Source organism: Gavialis gangeticus, unplaced genomic scaffold (genome assembly GCF_001723915.1).
Source record: "Gavialis gangeticus isolate Ggan-Ray unplaced genomic scaffold, GavGan_comp1, whole genome shotgun sequence".
NCBI classification, from domain to species: Eukaryota; Metazoa; Chordata; order Crocodylia; family Gavialidae; genus Gavialis; species Gavialis gangeticus.
This window is the reverse complement of record NW_017729024.1, coordinates 92,143,766-92,158,574: the sequence shown is the minus strand read 5'-3', so window position 1 is coordinate 92,158,574 and position 14,809 is coordinate 92,143,766. Positions and strand designations below refer to the sequence as shown.

Genomic DNA, 14,809 nt, shown 5'->3' with positions numbered 1-14,809 from the left:
GGGCCCCGCTTGCCTCCAGCTGTGCTGGGGGTCAGCAGGGGGCTCCACGGCTGCTGGGGGGGTCTCTGGGGGGCTGTGGGGGAGCGGGGGCACGGCAGGCTTTCACCCACATGTCTCTCGCCGCTCCAGAGCCTAACTGGGGCTTTTTTTGCTGTTAGGGGGTCCTTTTAAACTGCGCGCATGCGCAGTGGGCCCGCTGTCAGGGGAAGCTTCTCTCGGGCAAGGTGGGGCCCTGCCCAGGATTTGGGGGGCCCTGCCCTACTGGAGGGGGACTGTTGAGTACCCACTCCTACCTCTCTCTGTCCCTGGGGGACTGGGCCAAGTAGGGGCCTAGGCAGGGCTTGACCTGGCCCGGCTCCACTCAGCCGCCTCCTCCCACTCAGTGAGGGGATAACCCCTTCCCACCACGGGCCCTGCTTGCTTCCAGCTGTGCTGGGGGTCAGCAGGGGGCTCTGCAGCTGCTGGGGGGTCTCTGGGGGGCTTCGGGGGAGCGGGGGCACGGCAGGCTTTCACCCGTGCGTCTCTCGCCGCTCCAGAGCCTAACTGGAGCGAGATGATAAGCATGTTGGTGAATGATAAGCATGCTGGATCCATCTTTCAAAGTTCCAAGGCTGATTGATCTCCTGATAAAATTCTGAACACTTTCAGGTTCACCCCAAGATCTTGAACCATCTCTTCCTCTTGGCCAGCATATCTGGGTTGATATCTCTGGTTTTGTGCCCAGGTTGGGTAAAACTTGGATAAAGGCCCAGGTTAGCAATGTGGTGTACACACAGTTTTAGACTCCATCACCACTTTATCGTGTTCAACTATCTGAGAACTGACCAAGCCCTACTTTGCTTGTGAGATCTAATATGCTGTCAGCTGACAAATCTGAAAGACCATCATAGAGGATGGAAGAGGATACACTTGAGCATTTAGACTCTGCTGCTGAAAGATTAGGACAAGATGAATACAAGAGAAAATATCAAAATAATGGGCCATATTGATGCCATTGGACTCCATTAAAATCCATGGAGCTCCAACAGGGGAGACCTAGGCGCAGCAAATGAGTAGAATGTAAAATGTTACTCACAGTCATATATTGCTTCACACCGTTCATGTACACTGGCCCACCTTTCTCTCTCTTGTGAATCAATTCAGAAAGGTGTTCGTAAGCCACAAATTCGTTGAAGAATGTCTTGTAGCCAAGGAGACCACCAACAATAAAACTGTCTTCCCAGTCTACTCCCATCATAAAAGAAAATGGCATGAAGGCATAGGCACAAATGACCTGTAAAACAGATAAGACAGAAGGGAGGAATAGATGTGAAAGAACAAATACTACTAAATCACAAGAGAAGATTGATAGGAGAATATAGGAGTCTGACAGGTTCTCTAAAAGCAACCAGAATTTTTTAAAGTGTACATAAATAGGCCTTACTGCCATCTCCCCAACATGTAGAGGCATTCCAGGGGTCATATATATGTGATTATAAAAGTACAAGCTGTGGGTGCTTATTCACATGCTCCTTTGCATTCTAATTAGGACGTGTTGGAGCAGACTTGATTAACTGAGCCTTGTGTTCTAATTAGTGTATATTTTTGTGTATATTAAGCCCCTGCACATTTTAAACCTCATAGAATGAGGTTTAGATAAAGCATCCTACTGCCATTTTTAAGGGCATGGGAGCTTAATACACATGACGCTGTGACGTTCTAATTAGAGTGGCTGCCTGAAAACTGCTCTAATTAAAATGCTCCCCCTCTCCCTACCTCCAAAAATGTATACGGGCAGAAAAGTAGTAGTTCAGCATGCCTTTAATTTTATGCCTAAAATTAAGCACAGTCTTAAATGCTTTGTTGGACTGTGACTTAAGATTGAGGTGCTCAAGAAACTGATAAGGGCCAGTTTCTCAGCTGATAAAATCCAGTGTAGCTATACTGAGAAAATGAAGTGTGTTAACTAACATATTTTTATTAACATGTTGTTGAGCACTGAAAAATGTACCCAAAAGGTTTGCCAGCTGTACGGGTTTAATTTTACTGGTGTAATTAAAGCAGGACTCTCTCAATTGTCATGGGTACACTGAGACTGGTGCAGAAGTACTTGTAACTGTGTGACTTATTTCTGCCTGGGAAGAAGAATAAATCAAAACTGTGTAAGGCACCTTTATACCCAGCTGTCTGCATATAGTCAGCTTGTGCAAGTTTTTTATTTAAAAATTTAGTAACCAAAATAAATAAAATAGTTACATTTACTCCAGTTCAGGCCCCAGACAGGCTTGTTTAGCCCAGCTGTTACCCTAGTTAAATGGTTCCAGTATAAGCACTTACTTGAAATTCACAATCCCAGCTAACATATTTGTTTTTAACAAATGTCTTTACTACTTAAAACATCAATTAAAATAATTTCTGACGCATCTAATTTTCCCTATGTAAGCAAAAGCTATGCAGATTAAAGAGAGAGAATTCAATATAGTGAGGACAATACCTCAAAACTTAACTGTGGGTAGTCAAACATATTCCCCAACCAAGACAGCGCTGAGTCAACAAAAGCCAGCAGAGCAAGGAAGGCAATCAAGTTCACAGCGATGTTTGCCACCAAGGGAATCGAGGCAGTGGCACCTTGGCTGGCAGCTTCCAGCAAGTTTTTTGAGTCTCTTTACCAACAAAAGCAAGAACAGAATTGGAAAAATTAAGCGACAATTTTCAGTTCATAGATAAGTTGAAAGACAGTAAAGGTTACACAATAGTTGGCTATAAACCGGGTATTTAAACCACCCGAACAGGCACTGATAAGATAAAGTTCCAAATCAGTATATTTTTACCCTAGATGCTCTCAGCCGCATTTGACAGAGAGCAAGGGCATGCACGGTGCATGAAACCCCTAAGAGAAACTCTGAATTGTGCTTTAGAGTTCCTCCCAGGGGAACTTATGATATATCTTCTGGAATGGCATTCACCTCATGCTGCCCCTGGCCCAGTCAGTGCCTACTGAAGTCAGCAGGAGTCTTTCCATTGGCTTCAGTGGGCACCGAAATGTTTTGACCCTGCTAGTGCCTAAAGAGATGCCAGAAGGGGAAGTGTGAGGCTCACCCATTACTACGTTATTGTTAGCAAGCGTAGGAGTTTAGACTTCTTAAATGTATGCCTGTGCAGGGACTTTCTTGATAGAGGACTCGGTGCTTGTAATTTTCAGATATGGTAACTAAAATAATCCATCTGCCTTTGCTCTTGCTTACAAGCAGTTAGTAAGTGCTTCAGAGCAAAACAAGGCAACAACAAACAGAAAAGCATCCTGTAGAACTGTATCGGGCAGTGAACCTCATTGGAGAATTTACTATAATGACTAGGACCTGGCAATTCTGAGTCTGTGAAAAGGACATTGGGAAATGCACTTCCATACAAATATATTTGTGTGTTTGCCATCCAACTATTTGCTTTGCGCATTCTTGATGCGAACTTAATTTAATATCCAAAATGAATGCAGTAATTATACCATATGTTCAGTATGATACAGTGGTCAGCAACCCCAGGCATATATGCCAGAGTGTGGCACATGAAACGGTTTTGCTCAGCATGCCACAGCTGGCCTGGGCTCTGGACAACCCAGGCTTGCAGCTCCCCTGCCATCCACTACTGGTACGCCAACATCTTACAAATAGAGGTTTCAAGGTTTTTTGGCACTCTGCCTGGTATAATATCTGAGTGCTTATTTATACTGGTGTCTGTACTACCCAGTCAGTTTTATTATCCTGTACTTACCCTTTCTCCATTTTTATGCCACTCTTCAGAGTAACCTTGGGCGTTTCAGTCTCAGGCCAGAAGATTTTGGAAATAGCCAGCGATGCTGGGGCTGACATCACAGAAGCTGTTAGGAGGTGGGAGGCTGAAATCTGGAATTCCAGATGACAGGAATTAAACCTTGTTCACTTCAGCTCAAAAGAACAGAGGAGGAAAAACTTCTAGAGAGCACTGTGAGATGCTGGAAGGGTTTCTCCTGCAAGGAATGATTAAAAAGACTAATCTTGTTTTATATGGGATGGAGAAAAATAAGCAGGGGTCTGACAGAGGAATACAAAATGGTGAAAGGTGTAGAGGAGACTGCCCATGCACTCCTTGGGGTTAACCACTGCCCCCTGCCTAAGGGCTGCCAAGCCCCAAGTGCCCATGTTGGCAAGGAAAAGAAAAGCAGCACTATTGAAGGGGAAGTGAGCTCCAGGAGCAGCAACTCCTGCAGCCAGAAGCTGTGGGAGCAGCAGAGAAGGGAGGGTGTGAGCCAGCCCCCATACACCCACAGCCTGCGAACACTGCTGATGTTGGCAGGCTGTTTCCTTCAGTTGCAGCTTTGAAATGTCTTTCTTCTTTGCTTCCTTATGGGCAAGTCCTTGACATGGAACAGAACACACAGTGCACTTTCATGATGTATTACTCCTGGCCTTACCCCAAACGAAATGTATGCTCCTAGGACGCTGCCAGCAATGGTGGAGAACCCCGCAGTCATGATTGAATGCAGCTCTGACTTGGTGACATGTGGTAAATAAGGCCGCACCAGAAGGGGGGACTCTGTCTGGAAAAGAAAAGTGACAATCAAAAGAGTAATTTCTGGACAAACCCTCATGCTCCTTATTTTAGCATTGTGTCTGGTGGCTTTTTTAACTACTAGTTCTCAACCTTTTTAAATGCAAGGCCTCCCTCAGAAAATGCCACCTCTTTGTTTTCACTCATTTCTGACTACAGAAAAATAATAGGGCAGTACTTCTGTCAGAGAGACCCAACAGGTCACAGTGTTTTTAACAGAATGGATTCCTATTTGAAATATCTGTGTTTATCATGTGCAGGGATCTGCGCACCTAACAGTAATCACATTGTATGGACCTAAGTAGCACCCTTGAAAGGATCTCAAGGGACCCCAGGGTGCTGTGGCTTTCTAGTTAAGAATCACTGTTTAAAATAAATGAGTGTTCTGCGGGTGTGAACAAGTGTTTGTGGGACCCAGCTCCGGTTTAGGCAGCTTAAATGAAGCTGCCTAAATCTAAGCTTGCAGTGGCATGTGAAAGCATTCATTGCTTGCCCAGCAGGAGAGGTACAAGCAGCCAGAGACAGGTTTATCTAAACCTCAGGGGTGTGTGTCCATTGGGGGGTGCCCAGTCGGGGTGGGGGCAGAAATAGCTTGGTCGGGGTTGCTGGGGTCAAAACTGAACAGCCCCAGGGCTGGGGCAAGTGATTAGGCTTTCCCAGCCCTGGAGCTGTACTATGAAGGCGTGCAGACATTTGCTAAGTCAGATTAACCTTTGCTAGTTTGGGTTAACCCTTTGTGGTGGTAAATTTAATTTCCTCTGAAATTTTTTTAATTTAAATTTTCCGTATTCCAAGTCAAATTTGCCAAAACAAATTCCAAATCTGAGAGTCAGTCCAGAAATGTAAGTGGCCCTACTACCGGCAAACTCCTTTAGCCCCATCTGGGGCTGCAGATGTTTCCAAAATCTTTGGCAGGCATCCTACTTGCAGGCCCAAGCCCAGTGGCTTGGGGTTCGGATGCCCCTGAATTTTGCTTGCCCCCAGCCATAAGGCTGCAGGAGCAAGGTAGAGAGGAGTCTCCCCTTTCCATAAAGTGGACATAAAGCCAAGACCTTCCCACTCCAGCAGCTAAGTGGGAGGTTTACTATACATTACCCTGGCAGGTACTATCCCCATGCCAGGAGAGCAGTTTTCCACAGGTGCAACTGGGAAGACCGCCTCAGTGGTCATAGTGTTTCCCGTGCCAGGCAAGCATAGGACTACATTTGATCTGAACCAACAAGAGGCTGAGAAGTGATACACATGATCTGAGCCAAAAGGCTGATTTTCCTTTGAGATAAACTAACTTTAGATCAGGCATACCATTTTTAGGGCAACCTAAATCCTGTGAATGTTTGCACGCTGTGCCATTTAGATCACCCTAACCTTGATTAGGCCATCCTAAACATAACACTTTTACGTACTCTCAGTATGCATATTGCTGAGTGCTACTTGTGCTGTACCCAGTAACATAGCTAAGGGTGGATGAGTGGGGCACCAGTCCCGCATATTGACTTTAGAGGGGACACCCTGGGAGTCTTTGCAATGGCAGAAACAGCCTTGCACCACAGGACTTTTAGGAGCAGAGTGTGGAGACACAGCAGCAGCAGCGAGGGTCTTTGAGTCCCTGAGTCAGATAAAACTGACAACTCTCCTTTCCCCTGCTCTCTGGTGCTGGGCACCTCCCCCTGCACAAGGTAGAGGGGAGTTTTGCCCAGCATGCAAAATTTATTAGTTATGCCTCCAGTTAGGCCCCCTCTGCAGCTGGCTGGAGATCATGTCTTGCTTGCTTGTGCTCTTTTACTAGGACCCCCACTGCAATGGATTGGCAGATGGCCACTTTCCTTTGTTCCTCTGGGCTGGATCCTTGCACACTTCACACATTGCCTTATTTTTCCCTTATCTCTAAATGTTCTTCTTTTATTGCTTGCTTTCTATTTTTGCACAAGTTTCACTCTCCTTTTAAGGAGGCAGGTCCCCCTGGATTATACCAGAGGTTCATGTGTGAACTCAGTATAGCCATGGTTTGTTGTGTGTTATTGTTGACTTGTAAGCCTCATGCAATTCTGGCTTTCTGAACACCAGCCACCTGAGCTGGTACATTAGAGTGCTACCTTCATACACAAAACTTGCTCAACTTTCTGTTTAATTTAATTTTTTGGTGTCCAATGAATCTGCGCCCAGCCTAAGGGTATTTGTGTATTATCTATTTTGTAACTCACCTGTCCCACAAATATGTTGCCAGCTGCTACTAGGGATTCAACAGGAGACGTCCCCATGGTAATCTGCATAATCCAACCAACCTGAAAATGATAAGCTATTGAGTAATAAAGGAGAAAATTCTTGTCTGTATGTCTATTTAACTATTCCATGCCCTTTAAATGAATGTGAAGAACTCAGAGCAAAGGTTATGATATTTCATGAGTTAGTGATCATCTAACTTTCAACTTCAAGCTATAGTAAAAATATTCAACAGTAGCTATAAAAAGAATCCAGTGAAGGAATACTTTAGCAAATTGCATGGATAATGCTGAAAGCTCTTGCTATCATTGGCCTGGAAACCTACTTGTTCAAATGTCATCATCAGAACAGATATTTTGACATCTCTACTGATTAGCTACAATTCCAAGGGAGTATATGAACTTTGATGGCTCCACTGAAACAAATTGAGTTTATATTAAGGCAAATAAATTTCCCAGATTGATTCAAAACAAACTCAGCTGCTGTCTGAAAGGAAAATGAATAAGAGGGAAAAAGTGTGGTTTTTAAGGTTCCATCAGTTAACTTTCAATTACCAGTGGTCAAAAACTGTATTCTTCATATGATGAGCTCACTGGACAGTCAATAAAAGAGATTGATTATGTAAATGGATGACAGAAGACATTATCCAATAGAACTAAAGACTTAAGTATTTACATTATGGAGCCAAACTGTAACTGCCAGCTGTAAAAGATGCATATCTGCTGCTTAACAGGCATAGAGCGGGACAGGTAACACCAGGGGTAGAACCAGGGGTGGTGTACTGGTGCAGCTGCACCCTCCTTTGATTCCTGGTCCACCCAAAGGTTAAAACCAACTATGTGGCAATGGCAGCAGCATTCTTATCCAAGCATCAGTGAGGGAGTCAATTGACTTCATGGCTCATTAAAAGCTACCTGATTTCTTCTAAAATCTTCATTCTACAGGTGTTAATGAGCCTCTTTCCTATTTAATGATTTTGATGTTCCATTAATCAAGCTAGCCTTTCTTCTGCAATTTTGCTCTCTATTAGCTTCTCCTTGTAATGTAGCTCCTATGTCACAGTACCAGAGTCTGTTTTTGACTTATTCCAATAAAGTTATATTTGTTTTTGCATCAATTTTAAACTGAATGCTACAGCCCTAGGCCCCTAGCATATTAGTAATGCTTCTAGTTTCTTTTTACTGTGAGAAAAATGTGTTGTGTTATATGTGATGATGCATCTCACCTCACCTTTTTCAAAATCCTAGATCTGCCCATGTGCATGGGTAACACTAACATATAAGTATTAGCCAGAAATCACTTGACCTCTCCTGAAAAAGTAACTCACATGCTTCATTTATGGGATAATAGGGTAGGTGTGATAAAGACTCAGCATTTGGAAGTCTTTGGAACAGAATGGCTGGCTACTAAAATCTGAAGATAGAAACTAACTGGATATGTTTGATGTGGGGTGGTAAAGTGTCAGAGGCGATCTGTTTCTCAAAAAGTAGCCAAGAATCATTTGGGAATACTGAGATTTTAAATTAAGTGGTTTCCCTTAAGACAGAGATTTCTTAACTCAAGAATTTCCTTAACAATGACTGGACAGAAAAATATGCCTGAATAATTGAAGTGTTTAAAAGTTTCAGCAAAAGCAGCAGTACTTGAGATACCACAAATATTTCATGGTCTTGTCAGGACTAAGCTACTGAGAAAGATTACTTTCAAGTTAGCTATGAGACCTATCTTTTACTTATACACATCTCTGAGGGCCTAACAATTTGGCAGGATACAAAAGTAACATTCCTAATGTTTTACTAACTCCTGGTAACTGCATACCATCAGTTTTATTGTGCTAATATTAATAGGGATGTTGGTAGCTTACATGGCTTTTTGAGGAGGTCCAAAAATGACTCACATATCTGGTAGGGCTGTGCGAAGCTTCAGTCGCTGATTCAATTTGGCAGAGACTTGGCCCAATTTGGGGGCCAAATCTCCAAATCTAAATTGAATCAGGAGACCCTTTCATCTCTCCAAATTGAATTGGAACCCTCCAAATCAATTCAGAGAGATTTGGAAAGATTCGATGATTCAGACATATACACAGCTTTAAATGTTTTTTCTACATACCTCAAGGTACCAGGTGGCTTGTGAATGCTGAGATACTGGGGAGAATGGAGTGTCCCACAGGAGCACAGGGGGTCTCCAGGGTGCTTGGCAGTGGACCCAGAACTGGAACCAGAAGCATTTCCGGTCCACTTCTGGGCCTGCTGTGGAGTGTGCCCTGCCGCCCAGCTCAGCAACTGGTGCCTCCTGGGTCTGGGGGGGCACCCGGGTTCCCCCCATAGCTGATTGTTGAGCCAGAGTGGGGGCGGTGGGGGGGACCCTCATGAGCTTGGTGGACCCGGAAGTGGACTGGTAGTACTTCTAGTCCACTTTCGGGTTTGCCACTGAGCACGTAGGGACCCCCCCACGCTCCTGTGGGATGCTCCATCTGCCCCACTATTGCAGCATTCACAAGCCACACCTGGTACCTCAAGGTATGTAGAGAAAACATTTAAAGCTGTGTCTACGGCTGAATTGCTGATTCTCTGAATCAGCATTGAATCTTCAGATTCAGCCTAATCGAATAGGGACAGTGATCTGAATCAACGAATCTGATCACTGTCCCCAATTCAAGCTGAAACCAAATCCGAATCAAATACAGCCCATTTTACACACCCCTAATACCTGGAGAAATTGAGCCTATGTCTTTTGTTGCCTGGGCTTTCACCACACTTTTGTCTTGGGATGGAATTCTACTTCCCTTTGGCCATCTGAATGGCAGTTTTCTTAGTTGCATAAGGGACATTTTTTGGCACTTCTGTGGGATCCCATTTCCTGAATGTGTAATGCTGTGTACATAGACAACTAAATACACATGTACTAAAGTGAAAGTCCTGGAAACAAAGGATCCTCCCATATTTTAGCTTTATTAGGAGTGTGGTTAAGGTACTTGCCTGGGAACCTGGAAAGCTACAATCTAAGCTTCCCTTACTTAGACAGGCTTTGAATCTACATCTGTCTGACTTTCCAGAATAGTTCTCTAACCATCATGCCACTAGGTATTACCCACCCTCTTCTGCAGTGCTTTTCTTGAAGCTGACCCCTGCCCCTTGAATGTAATAAACACTGGAAAAATGGATGGAGGACAGTGCAGAGGGGAAGTTTCTGTCTCACTGGAAGCAAAGCTCTAGGCTAGAACCCAGGCCCTGCTCCCTCACTCTCCAGGCAGCAGCTATCCCCAAAAGCTACAATTTAACCCTCTGTGCACTACATTTATATAATAGCTGTCTACCTTATATAAAAAACAGTTAACAAAATTCAAGGCTTTGGTACCTTTTTAATGAGCCATTGCATGAATCCAACGTGGTAAAGCATAGACATCACAGTGCTGAAGAAAATCACTATTGGCAGGACCTAATTTAGAAATATAAAATAATTTAAACTTTTAAAGTGTTTTTTACTTTTCTCAATTTTATAAGTCATTTAATTTTGTTAACAAAAGACGGATGTCTAGGAGGTGCAGATTTTGAAAACTCTTGGAGATCTTGAAACTTAGTCATTCATCTCATATGCTTCTGTTCTGCCATGATTTCATCTTTAAACTTCTAGGGTGTTTTCCCAGCTTTATTGAGTTTGGATGAATTACTTTTCATGATATTTTCCAGATAAACTGTGATCGCTTTGGAACTCTTACATCTCCATACAATGTATAGTTATCTGCAGCTGTGTTTAAATCAGCTCAGTATTTGGCTACTCATATCTGCTGTACATTGGCATCAGGATCTGCAAGTTCATGCACTCAATTGATTGTGTCTTAGATTTGGTTTTTGGCATATCTGAGATGTAAAGTTCAAATCTGGAACTAAACTACCACAGTTCTGTACATGTGGGTAAAAGGAAAGATCTAGTTCATACCTTTATAAACACAGAACATACAAAAGTTTCAGGTCCTGAATCTGGATCCAAATTTAAATTTTCCACAAGTCTGAGGTGGTTTGGACTGGGGGTTCTAGCATGGACTTATGTTGTCTTAACATTCATAAAATCAAGGTGAACAGCCTAACATCACTTCATTTAGCATATTAAGAAACACAGTCTATCAAAGTCTTCTTCTCTTAATTATTCAAGGTCAGCTGTGTTCCCTGTATAACACTGCTTATTATGTCAGTGCTAGGTAGTATAGAATTCTGCAACAGTAAGCAGGGACATTGAATGATTTAAACAACAGATTCATTGGGATATATTTATTGTATAGCAATGGACACTGTAGGAAAAACTCTCTCTGAGCATATGGTTTTAAAGAATTACAGGTGGAATAACATGCACAACTCACAGTCTGGTAGGTAATTAACTGCATTAGATTTTCATTTTCAATTAAAATTGAATTATTTGGTTCATATATAGGTTAAACACACGAATTGAACATTTCTGTGCTAGTAAGTAACAGGAAAAAATAATCTCAGGACAGGTCCAAGAGAAGTTAGAGAGATTAGTCAGATTTAAAACAGTACCTCAAAAGCCAGAAAGCTTTTATATGTATATGTGCAGTTGGAGAAATAACACATCATAAATAAAAATAATGAACATAATAAAAAGCAATGTGAAAAAGTCAAATGCCTCACCATTACAGGACTTGTCAATAAATTAACTTATTCCTCCAGAGGACAGTTAGTACAATAACCAATGTTGATGAAGCTCTAAAACACTTTCTGGGTGATTATACCCTCTCTGGTTCATAGCCAAAGCTATATCTGCCCTGCAAAAAATTATTATGGGGCCTCCCTCCAATTGCTTGAACTTTTCATTGTATTGGATGTGACCATTTTATTGATGATAGCTGGACAATGGGACGAACCTTTAGCACTGATGTACTGGAGGAGCTAGAGCTAGGGAAGAGGTTCACAGCACCTTCTCCCCAAAACTTTTACTGCCTTTCTTTTCTAAGGATATTCTTCATAATGGGTCTCACTTTTCTGCTTATTTCACGTCCTGTGTTTGAATGGTAACACAGTGAGTGTAGCTGCACTAGGGTGACCATCTTTTCAAAACAAAAAGGTGGGAAACATGCCCACCTGCTCCCACCCCCCACCTCTGCTGGGGGTATAGCCGGAGCAGAGTAAAGCCAAAAGAAGCGGGTGCAGATGCGGGTTGCCCGCTGCAGGCTCAGGGCTCCCCACCCTGCTGCCTTTTCCCTGGGAATCCTGTGCCAGCCACATGCCCCCAGCCCACTTGGCAGCAGTGGGGTCACAACTCCAAACTGCCACTGCCCCCACTACTGCTGGGTGGGCAGGGGGCATGCAGATGGTGTGGGGCTCCCAGGCTGGCAATGAGCAGCCTGTATCTGCCCTTGCCTCATGCACAAATCGGGGGGGGGGCACGTGCCCCCTCAAAGCCCCCCACCATCCCAGGAGTGCATGCAGTGGTAGGGAGCTGCCCCCCCTGTGCCCTGAATGAGACTCCCATGGCTCCATCTCATTCCCCAACCCAGCCCCAAGCTCCATGTACACCCTGGCTGGGTAGCATCTCCAGCTGCTGCCACTCCCTCCCTCAATCTGCCCTCCCATGGCCCTTATGCCCCCCTCCCCCACAGACTTAGCTGCAGGGAGCTGCTCTCTATGCTGCCTGGCTATGCTCTTGGCAGCCCCAAGCAGCCTGCAAGGGGAAACCTGCCACTTCCCAAACCTGGACCCCTTGCAGGATACCATGAATCCAGGACAAATGCTGTCCTGGAGTCATACATCCTGGGACTGGGACTTGATGTTCCCATTCTGGGACTGTCCCACCCAATTAGAGATGGGTGGTCACCATAAACTGCACAGAGCTCCAGAATCCCCTCCAGTTGTAGGAATATGGTTATTGTAAAAGGGAACCCTGGCCCTGTTACTGGTAAGTGGCATGCCCCCTTTAAGGGCAAGGTCTTTGTAGCAGAGGCACAAGCAACCAGCAGAGAAAGGGTTAAGGAAAAGCCCTGTAGGCAGGTCAGCTGACAGGGGAGTCACATGACTGGAAAAGGGCTCAGGCTTGAGCTATATAAGCCCAGAGCCTGCAATGGTCAGGCAGCTGAGCCTGAGAGCCATGAGGAATGGAGCCCTGTTCCCAGGTCTGCAGAGCAGCTTACCTTAATTCCTCGATCTTTACAAGGAATTAGGGTAAACTGCTCTGCAGACCTGGAAACAGGGGAATATTACCTGGGACAGAGAGGGAATGGTTCTAAGCAAACAAGTGGCTTTTGTTTTAAGTCAACATTCTTGTTGGAGCTCCAAGCTTGGGGTCCTGCTGGAGGCAGTCCCAAAGCCTTCTCCCAGAGAGAGGCTGAAAGAAAGTGGGACCAGAGTGTCCAGGAGCCCAGAAAGGGGCTGAGTTAAGGCTGGGACCCAGAAACCAGGCTAAAACAGTGGGCCTTATACAAGGGACCAGCCAGAGCAGAGGGGCTGAAGCCAGGAGGGTGGAAACCCCAACAAGGGAAGGAAGGCCTGAGGTGGCCTGGAGACTGAGGGACAAGGGTCCCATCTGACTGGTGACTCAAAACACCTGCAAGGCATGGGGCATGGTGTAAGGGCAGACTGGAGCCATGCAATAAGCCCTTAAAGTATACAAGGTTGATAACGGACCACAGGAAGAGAGAGAGCACTAGGGGCAACTTCCCTTTCACAAAGGTTTCATCAAGACATAGCAAGCAAGAAGGCAAGGCGAGACCCAGAGCACAGAAAGAGCCTAGCAGGGATGAGGGGGCCGGCAGAGGGCATCACAGCACCCCTCAGGTGCCTAACCTGTTACCCTTATCTAACAGAGAAGTAGAAGTGCCAGGGGCAGGAGGACAAGGACAGGCAGATAGCAACCTCAGGTAGCAATTCAAAATTACAAGCTAACAGCCATCCTTCTGAATGCAGCAAATGTAGGGTGTCTTCTGAGAGGCCATGAGACACTGCCTGCACTGTAGCTTGTTACTACTGCACAATAGCATTGAATGGCACAAAGCCTGATGCGATGCTACTGCATAATAGTAACAAGCAACTGTGTAGTCAGCATCACCAAAAAGCCACTTGGGAATGCTACTGTGCAGCAATGCCAGTTACTGAGCAGTCAGTTAGTACTTGCGTATGAACATACTAAATGACTGTGCAGTAACAACTGTGCAGTCAGCTTCTTGTGTAGATGCAGACAGTGTGTCTGATAAATGTGGGGGGGTTGGGTGGGGAGGGCAAGAAAAAATATATCACTTAGGTGTAACACTTGGTACCCATCTCTCTTTCTTACTGCACTTATCACTTGCCAGTGTAACCAGAGGCCTCCCTCTCTCTCTCTCATAAAATCAGTTTACAACCGACTCTTTTGTCCTGTGTACAGACGACCCTGTACACAGTAATTTATGCACAAGAATTTAAAGGGTTAGTTTAAAAAAAAAAGCCCTAATATGATACGACTTTTGTCTTTCTATTTTCAGCAGAAAGTAGTACACAGCTGAGTAGGAGGTGCCTCATTGCTGAGATGGCCCATTCTGTCCAGGCTAGATTTTATCTAGAGCATAGTATTATCTATTTGAAAAATATCAGTTATTCCTTTCCTTGTGTAAGCCTATGGAATTCAGTTACCCAAGATGTGTGGCAAATATTTTTTTACATATTTTACTCTGCCTGGTTTCTCAATTGTACTGTACTCAGTGATCCATGAAAAAAAACTTAGGCTAATGGTAGGTGGCTGGTTTAACTCAAGAGAAGCAAAGCTGTTTTAAATGAAGGCTCTCCACAGTCTTCCTTTCCACCAATATGCCAAGATTTTGCAGGATACTCTAAAGAGGGAGTGGACGCACGCATTATTTATGTAGAAAAAAATCTATGCACAAAAAGGAAAGCTCAGCCTCAACATCAGCTCAACTGGGAATTTCCTTTGTTGGGTGAGTTAGATTGTGGAATGCATTTAAAAATAAAAGGTCAAAGGGCCGCTCTGTTTTTCAGAGACTGCAAACAACTGCACCAAAGAGAAAGCAGGAGGTGGGGGGGGA

General features: G+C 44.4%; 1 protein-coding gene across 1 annotated transcript in view; it reads right to left on the bottom strand.

Annotated features, from left to right (window-relative positions):
* The window catches only part of SLC28A3 (solute carrier family 28 member 3), a 101,025-nt gene that overhangs the window by 19,053 nt on the left and 67,163 nt on the right, over positions 1–14,809 (bottom strand). The window contains exons 9-14 of the mRNA XM_019517385.1: positions 10,141–10,221; positions 6,765–6,845; positions 4,427–4,552; positions 3,748–3,878; positions 2,474–2,642; positions 1,076–1,273 (exon numbers count right to left, since the gene is read on the bottom strand). Of these exons, the coding sequence (XP_019372930.1) occupies positions 1,076–1,273; positions 2,474–2,642; positions 3,748–3,878; positions 4,427–4,552; positions 6,765–6,845; positions 10,141–10,221 (786 nt within the window). The remainder of the gene's footprint in view (positions 1–1,075; positions 1,274–2,473; positions 2,643–3,747; positions 3,879–4,426; positions 4,553–6,764; positions 6,846–10,140; positions 10,222–14,809) is intronic.